This window comes from Sciurus carolinensis, chromosome 17 (assembly GCF_902686445.1).
Source record: "Sciurus carolinensis chromosome 17, mSciCar1.2, whole genome shotgun sequence".
In the NCBI taxonomy this organism is placed as follows: Eukaryota; Metazoa; Chordata; class Mammalia; order Rodentia; family Sciuridae; genus Sciurus; species Sciurus carolinensis.
Genome location: NC_062229.1, coordinates 4,365,392 through 4,378,386, shown reverse-complemented (window position 1 = coordinate 4,378,386; position 12,995 = coordinate 4,365,392). Strand labels below are relative to the sequence as shown.

Genomic DNA, 12,995 nt, shown 5'->3' with positions numbered 1-12,995 from the left:
AGTCAGATCTGTCATCCCATGACAAGGACACCTAATGAACCATAGGCCTCTACCTCTTGGATTGTACATCACGATCCCTGGGAGTCTGATTTCTCCACTTTGAAGTGCAGATGCCCCTATTCCTGGCCTTGGACACAAGGCTAGATATTATGGAGACCGTGAGAAGAGCTAGTTCCTCCCCTTATCTCACTTTTCCCACTGGAAACCTTGCACAGGACTTTGTCAGGTACACTAGAAATTTTGTGGCACCAGATAGCCTGTAACTGTTGTGAGAAACTGGGAGGGCGGGCACAGGATTTGGAGTCCCCTCCGCTTTGGACCTGCCAGCATGAAAATTAAGTTTGAGTTTTCCATCCTCCATTGCTTCTGCTTCCTGATTGGCCTGCTTCCCACAACAGTAGGTCCCTCAAATTGTCATGAGGTACACACGTGATTTGCCATTTGAAAAACTATTTCGTACAACAATTACCCGAGTCCTAGTCCTGGGGTCAAGGTTTTTGGAGACTGGAAAAATGAATGCAAGCCCGATCTACTAGATAGGAAGTCAAGTCCAGTAGAAAGGGAGAAAAGTGTTCACTCACGGCAGCCAACTGGAATTCCAGTGCACAGGACCAGAGATGTAGCTCAGTGAGCAAGTTCCTGGCATGTGCAAAGTCCTCGGTTCAACTCCCAGAGCCCAAGTGAGAAAAGAAAAGGAAAATGATTGACATTCACATGTGGAAAGCTAACCAAAAGGAAAGGTCAGCAACTGACAGTTGAGAGAGAACATTACTCAGCAAGAAAACAAAACAAGGCAGGCAATCTCTAAATTGATTTACATGATATAATATATATATATATATACACACATTTATATAATTTCATATATATAATGAATATACATAATGTATATACATAATAAATATGTGTGTGAATAAATGTTTATATACATATGTGAATTATTATTGTTATATTTTGGTAACAGATTGAATGCAGAGGCACTCAACCTCCGACCCACATCTGCAGCCAGCTTTATTTTTTATTTTGAGACAGCTTCTCACTAACTTGCAGAGACTGGCCTAGAACTTCTGATCCCCTTGCCTCAGCCTCCCAAGCTGCTTGGATTATAAACATGTACCACCACACCCAGACAGTCATATTCAAATTATTTTTTAAAAAGTATAGGAAATACATTATGAGAATAAAATGTGTTAAGAGAAAGCAAACCTAACTCAAATGGAGTAAAATTACCAGTTTGTACTTTAAAAGATTGAAATCAAAAGGTGTACAAATTAAAATAAAGGATAAAATTACATAGAAAAAATATCAGGTTTGGGACTGAACACTGGAATTAGAGAAATAGCAAATTGGAGAGAATAGGAAGGAATTTTCCAAGAACATATCAAAGAGTGAGAAAGACATGAAAAACTTGAGAAAAATGAGAAAAACAGAAGTTATGTTGAGTGGCTTCAAGCACTAAAAGAAGTTACTAAAGGAAAAAACAACAAAAGAGAATCCAAAAGCAAAGATTTAATGGAAGATAATCTTTCATATCTAGAGCTCTTCTTAGTTTCAGGTTGCTTTTCTTTAATTTCTCCTTTCATTTTTTTAATTTAAACTTTTTTAGTTTTTTGTCAAAAGTATTATTGTGTATGATTATGTGGTTCAGTGTGATAATTTGACATATGCATACAACCAGAATGGTCAGCATTTCCATATCCTTAGTCACTCCTCATGCATTTGTGCTGGGAACCTTTCCCCTCCCCTTCTCTAGTTCTCTGTGACATATGCACAGTGTTGTAAGCTGCAGTTGCCTGCTGGACCGTGGACCACTGGTTCCGAGTCTGCCAATCTAAGTAGATTTTGGTACTCAATACCCAACTTCCTCTCTCCCTTTTTCCCAACTTCCAGACTCTACTGACCACTGTGTCACTCTGTACTTCTCAGAAATCAGCATTTTTAGCTTCCTCCCATGAACATGTGTTGTTTGTCTTTCTGTTCCTGACTTATTTCACTGAGTACAATGTCACCCAGTGTCATTCATGATACCACAAATGACTCACTTTTTTTCTTTTTTATGGCTAAATAATATTCCAGTGTATCTACCACATTCTCTTTATCTATTTTTGTGTCCCTGGGTACCTCACTTGATTCCTGTCTTGACTCGGAGGATAGTTTTCAATCAACATTGGAGTGCAGGTGTCTCTTTGAGACACTGGTTCATTACCTTTGGTTAAATGCCTGGTAGTGGGATGGATGGATCCTGTGGTATTTCTATTCTACTCACTGGGGGAACCCACATTGTGTTTTCCATAACGGCTGTACTAACATACATTCCCACCAACCAGGGACAGGGTCCTCTTTGCCTTCATCAATGTTGCTTAATTCTTGCCTTTTTGTTAATGGTTATTTAAACTGCAGCCTTGATATCAATGTGATATCTCATTGTGGATTTCATATTTGTTTCCCTGAAAATTAAGAATATTGATCACTTTTTCATATTCTCATTGTCCCTTTCTATATCTTATTTTGAGAAATGTCTTTCAGACCACTTACCCATGTTAGTCAGATTATTAGTATTTTGGCAGCTCAGTTCTTTTAGTTTCTTGTGTATCGTGGATATCAATTCCTTGTCAGATGAACATTGGTGAATATTTTCTCCCTTTCTGCAGGTGGTCTCTTCACTGTTAATTGCTTACTTTGATGTGCAGGTTCTTGTTAGTTTGTCTCATACCACTCTTTTGGTTTTGCATTTTTACTTTGCATCCATTTACCATGTACAACATCACATTTTGATGTATGTTGGATTCGCTTCCAGTTGAAGCCCATGTGTTCACTTCTAGTTTGGCATTAAAGACCTTCAACACCTGACCTCAGGATTGTGTCCCTTATCTTACATGATCCTAATGCCTTAAGTGGAACTGTGTTGCCTATTCCTGATTCTTAACCTGGGAATTGGATAATCATCCTTTTTGTGCAATATTTCACTTCTATATACCCTATTAGGTGTAAATAGAGACATTAACTTTTACCCTTCCTCCATTCTTGCCCCCTCCCTAACCCTAACTCTAACACTAACACTAACCCCTCCCACCCCCCATTATGTGTCATCATCCACTTATTAGCGATATCATTCGTCCTTTGACTTTCTGAGATTGGCTTATCTCACTCAGCATGATATTCTCCAATTTCATCCATTTGCCTGCAAATGCCATAATTTTATCATTCTTTATGGCTGAGTAATATTCCATTGTATATATATACCACAGTTTCTTTATCCATTCATCAATTGAGGGATAACAGAATGAATCAAACAACCTTACCCTATGTAAATTTATGATTACACAAATGGTATGCCTTTACGCCATGTACAAACAGAAAAACAATATGTATCCCATTTGTTTACAATAAAAAAAGGAAAAAAAAACAATAAAAAAATATTCAAAACAAAAAAAAATCCATAGATGTAAAGAAAGCAGACTAGAATAGAGGTAGGGAAATGAGGAGATGATGGGGAAGGAACAGGAAATACTGGGGACTGAACTGAAGCAAATTATATTCCATACATGTAAGATTTTGTCAGAATGAGAACAAAAATTAGGTGTAGCTATAGTGCACCAATAAAAACATTAAAAATGGAAAAGAAAAGTTTTTCCAATTTATAGGTGTAGAAGATTTTCACTGACGGAAAAATGGATTCATAAAAAAGTGAATACATTACAGAACTTACATTAATATATATATACACATATATGACAAAAGAAGTGAGAAGGAAACAGATATCAGCATTAAATATTAAATATTTTATCTAAATATTAATCTTTAAAGTTGGCCAATAAATACATGAAATACAGCAAATAATTCTAAGGAAACGTTCTCAGGAAGAGCTGCTACATTGTGATAGCATTCTGTTCAGGAGCCTAAATGGCTGCTGGTGGTTACTTTCATGCATCACTCATTTTGAAAACAAGGCAGCTCCTGTTCATGAAAAAGTTAAGTGGCTCTAGCTACTTCATAAGATCAGAATGCAAAATTACTTCATTTGACAGTGCTTTCTTGGAACTGTTAAAATGTAATAGAGATGCACCAGCTATCTGTCAGAATGCCTGTTGCGCAGAGAACTTCTGCCTTTCAAATCTTTCAGACAGTTCTCCTCAGGACTTATGAGAATAATGTAGCACCTGGGGGCAAAGATGCAGGCCAGGAGCCCAGCACTGGAGGCCAGGATGAAGAAGACCTCCACGGCCACCATGACCTTGCCCTTGGTACTGTGGGGCACAGGGAGGAAGGTGAGCCAGACACTGCAGAACAGCAGCATGCTGAAGGTCAGGAACTTGGCTTCATTGAAGGTGTCAGGTAGGTTCCTGGCCAGGAAGGCCACCGTGAAGGTCCCCAGAGCCAGGGAGCCCAGGTATCCCAGGCCACAATAGAAGGCAGTGACCGAGCCCTTGTTGCAGATGATGATGATGTGGCCATGATCAGAGTGTGCGTCTGAGTCCACAAAGGGAGGAGAGGTGCCCAGCCAGACTCCACAGAGAGTCAGCTGGATCAGGGAGCAGCTGGGAATGATGAAGTTAGGTGCCCCTGACACCAGCAACCGCCTCATCCTTCTCCCTGGGGCAGTGACCTTGAAAGCCAGGATCACAGTGAGAGTTTTGGCCAAGACAGTGGAAACTGCAACAGTGAATACCAGTCCAAATGCTATTGGCTGGAGGGTGCAGGTGGCTGTGTTGGGACGGCCAATGAAGAGGAGGGAGCAGAGGAAACAGAATGTGAGGGAGATGAGCAGGATGTAGCTGAGAGTCCGGTTGTTGGCCTTGACTATGGGAGTGTGTTGGTGCCTCACGAAGACCCCAAGAACAGCAGCTGTGAGTACAGAGAGGCAGAGAGCCGTGTAGGCCAGCGCCATGCCCAGGGGATCTTGATAAGCCAGGAAGGTCACCATCTTGGGGAGGCAGCGAGTCCTCTCACTGTTAGGGTACTCATGTGTGGGGCATGGGACACACTGCCCTGTACCTGTGGAAAAGGCAAAGTTTCAATATTTCTTTTTCACAAATTCCTCACATTTAAGTTATTAAAGGAAATGGTTATTTTTGCAATATCACTGTGAGTACATGCTGCTTGATGGAGAAGTTCCTCCATTTCTGACTCTGGGAGAATGTACTCAACGCAGACCAAACACACTATGAAGGGACCCTCTGAAGTTGTGGTCTGCAGCACCTCAACCAGAGACTGGGTGTAGTCCTCAAGACCTGGGTTCTTCCACCCTTTCTATCCCTGCCCGGAGTCTTCCTCCTTTTGAACCCTGTTTTGCCATGCTTCTCTTTACTATTCACCCAACGATGAGCTCCTAGTCACACCCAGAAAGAGAGGTGAATGAGGAAACCTTTCTGGTGCATCCTACCTCCTTGACTACCATAATTTCTTGTGGTACTTTTTATAAATTTTCTTTTTGGAAATCATCCTTTTCTGTGAATATTTTTGTTCAATTTTCTCACTTCTCCCTCCTTCCCTGGAATCCTTTCAGGTTTAGGAGTGTGTGTGCTGAGTCCCCTGATGCTCAGTGTGGATGAGATTCCCTTTTACTTGGTTTCCTAGAAACCACTTTTCAAATATGATTTGCTACCAAAGCCTTGTGAGTGTGACAGTTGTGATTGAAGTGACCAGTTACTTGTAGTTCAGAGGAGAATCAAGGAAAGGATTCAGGCAAACCCGTGACTTGGTAGTGAAGCAGCATGTGCAATGTGTAGCAGTAGGCCTTGCCCACTTAGGGTTTAATTCATTCTTGTGGAACTCCCACAGGAAAAATTAAAATCTTCCAGTGGTATAATGAACAGTGCAAGAGGAAACATGATTGGAGAAAGGAAAAGCTTAACCTGGAATGTTTCTAAATTGACTTTGGAAAATCACAGAATTTTAAAAGTTGATACTTATTTGACCTTTGATATTCATTTATTTACCCATCATATGCTATTCCCTTTCATCAGATACCAACTGTGATTAGTAGTACACACATGCTTGAAATAGACTCCTCCCTTGGTTATTTTCCTGTTTTTTCTGAGACCAAAGGTGTAAAGTAAGTAGCCTGTATGTATCTATGAGACTTTAAAAAGTCTTTGCATGTGTTAAAAAAAAAACTGAAAAGAGATTGATGGAAATATTGGAATTTTGAATGAAAATATATTGCTGCTATGTGATTGTTTTTATATTAATTGATATGGTAATGCAGTTACTGAAGAACAGGGCATTTCTTTAAGCCTTTCCATTCATTTAAAGCAGACGGTGTGACTGGGTACCCTACTTGAGGGGTGGTGTGTGTGGCATCCTAACCGGGAGCCCTGTGCTCCCTCTGCCATGGCTCACACCTGCTCTCCCAGCAGGGATGCAGCCTCTGCCATGGGTTCATTAATGGCCCCGTCTGTGCTTCAATTTTCTTTCATGTGTGGAACCAGCCACCAATTTCCCTGTTCCTGTCTTAACGGTCTTCTTTAGGTTTTATAAGCAATACTCATGCAACAATTTCGAATTCCAGACTAATAATTGATAGTGACTATTCTTCACATTCCTTGAGACTTTTGTTCCTTGTCACAGTGAACAGGGTTCATGGCATCTACCTCAGAAGCATGCGTGGCACACACAAGTGTGTACGAGTTGCATTATGGATATGGAGCCTTCATGCCTTTAGGTCTCTTTCTTACTTTACATACTCATTTGGCATCTCAAATAGAAAAATACAAAGTGAGATTTAGTTAGCTTACTTTTATCTGAAGACATCTATTGATTCTGCTAAGTGGTTAAAATCAATGATCCCATTGCCAAGGTGATTGCAATTGAACAAGTTGGAGGGGTTCAAGTCATTATAATACATATTATTGATATCTTGAAAAATGGAAATATTTTAAAGTAAGTCTATCTACATTTTCTGTTTTCCATGACATATTTAATTTTGACATAAATTCCTGAAATTGGTAATGCGTACAGAATTTATCATTACATATACCAGTTTGTGTCTTGTTAGGATGATGTGACTTTATATTTTCACTTCTTACTTTCTTGTACTGTCAGATTATCTGACATTATAGCTATATCATAACTAGTATGTGTACTCAGCACAAAATTCATGACATGGCACAAAATAGAATAGAATATTTTCATGAAACTGTATATACTTAACATTTGGTGGCAAAAGTGTTGGGTTGAAGACCTCAGTGCACCCCCAGGGAGCTCTGGGTGTTCGACCTCTTCCATGCATGGGCAGACTCTGCCTGGTGCCCTGAGAAATCTCAGGTGGACACCATCTCACCAGCACTGACTGTCAAGGTCAGGGGCCTCTGGGGTCAGCTCTGCAGGGGTGTCTAACAGGAAGAGCAGTGCTGACAAGAGCTGTCACCTAATGGGGTAGCAGCAGTGATGCTAAAATGGGAAGAGTGTCAGTGACGAGGGGAGGATGGAGAGCAGGGTGCTTCATTGTCCAGGGTGAGGCCCACAGCCTTGGTTTCCTCTCCCCAGGACTGGTCAGGAGGCTGAGTGACCATAGGCTCCTTCTACATCTACCTGTGTGGTTGGAAATGTGTCCCTCTGGGCAAAACACACAAGCAAAGCAGCAGACAGGCCTTCCTTCCTGGGGGACTTTCCAGAATCCTGAACCACAGCTCTGGCTGCACACAGATCGAGGAGTCTGAGGGGAAAGAGAAGCAATAGTCTTGATTCTGCACATTGTCAGCAGCTTTATGAGGATGTCCATGTCCCTCCAAAAAGATCCCGGTATGGGTAGGTAGTCCTCAGCACATCCTCCTCCAGCTCCCACCACGATGGGGCCTCCCCTTCTTGATCTGATTACATGTGCTATCTTGACTTTGTTATGCCAAATATTCCTAAGGTTCCTGGTCGTTTTTTTCCTGCATCACCAGTCACACCCCAGACTTTTCTCTCTTTGTGTTTAACCTCCTCCTGCACAGCTCTGGGATGCAAGCTTCTATGTGGCGATGATTCCAAGAGTTTCTATGCCTGATAATATTTGTACCACACCTTCATTCTTGAAAATCAAAACGATACTGAGATTTCTTCTCACTTCAGTTAGACTGCCAACCATCAAGAACACACATAAATTAATTACTGGAATTCATGTGGAGGAAAAAGTATATGTGTGTATTGTTGGGGAAATTGACAATTAGTGCTACTACTGTGGATGTTAGGGCAGAGATTCCTCAAAACCCAGTAATAGGACCCACCTACTCCACCCCTCAGTATTTATGAAAAAGTCTACTGAATTGAATGGTTGTAGCACCACAATTTACAATAGTTCATTATGGAAGCAGCCCTGGTGAACATTAACAGACACAAAGATAAATGTGGTAGATGTACATGATGGAGTTTTACTCAGTCACAATGTTGAATGAAATTATGTCATTTGTTGGTAAATGGATAGAAGTGGAGAACATCATGCTAAAGGAAATAAGCCAGAGTCAAGAAATCAAGGGTTGAAAGTTTCCTTTCATGTGTGATAAGGGGAAAGAGAGAGAGAATAAAAAAGGATCTCACAAAAGCAGAAGGGTGAACTATAGGGAAGAGAAAGGGGATGGACAGGGAGGGGGGCAGTGGGCATGGAATGTACTGGGAAATCTCAGGTGGACACCGTCTCAACAGCACTGATCTTCAGGAAGATGCACTGGGAATGAATTCTGTCCAAGTCGACTCTGTCCATGTATAAATATACCACAATGAACCCAGTGTTCTTGTGGAATTAGAATGCATTAATTAAAATAATAAGAAATAATTATGACAACAGAATGGAAATCATAGAGTGGAGGAAGAAAGAAGGAGGTGGGAGATGTAGGGGAAAGGGAAGCACTGGGGAATGATTCTGATGAATTATGTTATGGGCATGGATGAAGATGGCATCATGAAGTCCAGTATTATGTGTAGTTTCCCTTGTTTTGAGCAAGTTCATAGGCAGGGTAAGGCCTCGGAGTCAAGAACCAGACTCCAGGAGATGGGTGGAAGCAGGCTTGTGGCGAGCAGCTTACAAGCTCGTTTATTGCAGGAACAGCTATACATTTTATAGGTTTCTTGCCCAATCACAATGCGCCACATGGGATCAGAGCACCAGGTTCCTATATGGACTCCCTTGGTAACACTGAGTCAATTTGGGGCAGTTGTGTACTTGCCTAGGTAGCTGGAGCCGAATACTCCTTCCTACCAGTTTACACATATGAAACTTTCACTGCTGCCAGTCATGAAGTAGGATTTCTCCCAACAATTATGTATGATAAAAATGAACCAATATAGCAAAGCAGGCAGACTGTTGAAAGTAACTGCTGAAAAGAGCAAGGTCAGGAGAGAAGTAGTGAGAGGGCATTACCCACCATGGCTTGGGTTTCTTCTACTGTGAGTATCACAACCCAGGCATGTAGTGCTTGTTTGTTTGTTTTTTTATTTTTTCAGTAATGGGGATTGAAGCCAGGGTCTTGTGCATTCTAGGCAAGTGTAATAAAATGGTGTTATATTCCTAGGTCATTTTTAATTTATATTTTGTTGTGGGGTCTTGAAGAGTTGCTCACACTGGTCTTTAACTTGTTTTGATCCTTCTGCCTCTACTTCCCAAGTTACTGAGATCACGGGCCTGCACCACAATGGCCACTGGACACCACTGCTAACAATTAACAATGCAATGGGGTGGGAATCATGATTGTTACACAAATCTCCTGGAACACTGTAGGAATATACCAATGTCAAAACATGATATAAAATCTTGCCAATTCATAGGGATGCTGAGTAGAAGAAATGCTGAAGGTTGAATTGTCTAAAATGCCAAAGGAGGATGGGAATGGTCTCCACAAAGATGTGAGTCCATAATTTACTCATATTCATAGGGCATAAAAGCAGAATAAATCTGGACCTTATTTAATAAAAGACTTCAGTATGTGTGAAGGGACATATTTGGTATTTATTCATCTCCATTGTTATCTCCTTATCTCCATGCATTAACTCTGTTCATTTCATTCTTTCAATTGTTGCTTAACCTAACATACACAAACAAAAAATAATGGTTTCTGTGAACTTTTCTTCATGTCAATTTCATCTTGAAATATGCAAAAGCAAGACCACATATTAGAAGTTGATTTGGGAAAGGTGATTTTAGTGCTGAGTTAAAGGGTCACATCTAGTCTCACCTCAGGACTCCATTCAGATCCCTCCACTGTATAAGTACTAAAATGGATCATACCTCTGTGAATCCAATGGGCCATTCTATCATCTCTTCCGTGATTACCAAGCCTTGACCAAGTGGACTCTTGGAGACAAACTCTCCGACTTTAACCAGCAGCCCAAGCCCTGCAGGGAAATTCACAGCATTGTGGATATCATAGTGGGCCATGCGGCTGCTCTTCTCATCTAGGGAGATGTGGTCCCCAGCACTGTTTGTAAACTGGATTTTCTTCAAAAACAGATGTAGCTGCGGGAGAGGCAGAATTTGGACATGAGGAGCACATTCAAATGAAAGATGGAAAGCCACATGTAGCAAGCAGTCCTTGCCTTACATCACACTCCATTCTGGAGTCTTTGTTAGTGACTCAGCCCTGTTTGAGTGGCCACCACCTCGTGGATTTCAAGTGGGAAAAACAATGGTGGAGTGGAAGAATTCAGTCAGAACAATTCTAGGAAGATGTCCCCAGCATGGCCTTGGAATGGCCTCTTGGAACGCTGACCAATCAAACTCTTTAGAGCTTCATAGGAGTCAATCCTTGCACACTGAAAAGGTCGCAACAGACATGGATTTGTTGTTGGTAATGGTAACATGAGTGTATGCATAACTCAAAAATCATGAGTGTATTTACATTAAATATGGGCATTGCTTTATGTATCAATTTTACTTCAAGAAAAGTTAAGAAAGCATCATGTATGAGTTGTTTTCTCTCTATGACTCAGATATTTTTGGGAAAATGTCATCCTCTCATTATATTGCAGATTGTGTCCTTTGCTCTGAAATAGAAAAATTGAAACTCCAAATTCTAATTATTATTAATAGAGTATGCTAACATTGAAACTCTGTGTTGGGCAAGATAACTAACCCTTGTTCTTTAAACAACTATAGTTTAGTCTTCTTTTATGTAGAGTCAAACCATTCTAAATAATCCACAATTATGTCATTGAATTTATCTTGTTAAATAAAATTTTTATAGAATTTCATCTAAATGAACTCAATATGGCATATCAAATATTGTTAGTAAAAATACACAATAGATGGCAAATTAAACTTCATGACATAATGTTTGACATGCATGTATTAGCCACATCTGAAATGAAAATGAAATTTAATTGACTTACTTGATAAATATTCTTAAACATTTTGTCCCTTGTACATGAAAAGAAGAGCTCATAAATGTGTTCCATGAATGGGTTTTTAATTCAGATCAGCCAGATGGAAATTAAACAAAAACCCACATACAACCTAGGGAGATATCCTGAGGTGCCATACATCATTGGTGACATGCCATCGGAGAGTAGAACCACAGGCCCTGCCCACAATCTTGTTACCAGTTTTGGAGAATAGTGATGTCTAAAGCTGATTCATTCTCCAGAGTCATTTCAGTATACTATGTTGAAACTATTTCTCTTTTCACCCAGAGGACTTGGGGCACTACATATTTATTTTAGGTCGAGGAGCTCCTGTCAAAGGTGGTCAATATGTGAATATTCTCTGAGCTTCTTTGCACACAAAGGAAATGTATAGATTTTATTAATTATTGCCCTGTTTTGCCATGGGCTGTGCTTGGGTGCTTTATATAACTTTATCTTACATGCAAAAGTATTTTGATTTGATACTTTATTCAATTGTAGGAAGCCACTGCTTTCTTTAGCTGATTTCTCCTGATACAGATAACAAGTATTTGTATATATCTAATTATCTGTATATAAAAATTATCTGTAATACATTCAGTAAGAAAAAAATCTGTATTCCATTTTTCCTAATTCTGTTGATCTTAAGAGAAAACATGATCAAAGGACACTTGAGTATAATAATCATAGATGCTGTAAGTTTCCAGTGCATGACCTGGTACTGGATGAGTTTTACCTGCCAGGGAAGAAGCCTAGGGTGATCAGTGTCTTCTGAAGATCCCATTTCAGATTTCTGAATAAGCATGTTATGGAGGACATGGGCCAGTGCATACACAGCATTATAGATGAAGTAGCTGGAGTCAGACATGGTCAACATGTCAATCACTCCTGACACAATCTCGAAGGATGCATTTTCAGGACAATTATAAATTTTTCCACATAGTGAGCCAGCAGGTGAACAATGAAAAAGGTGCAACCACAATTTTGGGATGTAAAAGTCTTCAGGGTACTGGGAAGGGTAAACTGTCTTGAGAAAGTGTTGGAAGCCAGGGATCTCCCCCTTGTGAGGCGAGAATGAGAAACTTCCATGGAAAGAGTGCAGCATGTGGTTCATTTCTGACGTGACGATATCTCACTTTGCTGCCATGATCCACACCTTCCCTGTGGTTAAGAAGAATTCTGCTGCAAGGTCCACGGTGATGAGGCTCCCTGCTTCACCGTGGAGTATGTGCACATTTGCAGAGGAGACTCTGATCCTACTCATGAAGGTGATGTCACTGGGTCCATACATTGTCTTAGTGTCAGGGAGCTTTTCTGTTAAGGCCACACAGATACCGTTCTTTACCAGCTCTGCTTTCAAATCCCTCAGGAACTGCTCTCCCTTCAAATCATCAGATATGAAGAGTGCCACCCAGGTCCAGCCAAAATGCAGCAGTAGGGAGACCATTCCCTGGGCCAGAGAGCTGTCCTTGGGGGCCATCTGATAGAGCGATGGAAACTGGTCTTCATCACTTAGCATGGGATCAAAAGGTCCATATGTGACCTAATGAGCAAAGATAATTGTCATGACTCTGAGTTCAATTGGTATTGGAGTTTATCTCTTGTATAGGAAATGTCCGAATTTTCTAGGAAAGGGATCATGAATGGATTACTGTTCAGAAAAGAGAAAGTGTTCTCTT

General features: G+C 40.5%; 1 protein-coding gene across 1 annotated transcript in view; it reads right to left on the bottom strand.

The window, feature by feature from the left end:
* Positions 1 to 12,995, bottom strand: part of LOC124968977 (vomeronasal type-2 receptor 116-like) — a gene marked incomplete at its 3' end in the record, with an annotated part of 46,256 nt that overhangs the window by 10,180 nt on the left and 23,081 nt on the right. The window contains 4 exon segments of the mRNA XM_047531808.1: positions 4,126 to 4,995; positions 7,534 to 7,657; positions 10,205 to 10,432; positions 12,053 to 12,859. Coding sequence (XP_047387764.1) covers positions 4,126 to 4,995; positions 7,534 to 7,657; positions 10,205 to 10,432; positions 12,053 to 12,859 — 2,029 coding nt within the window.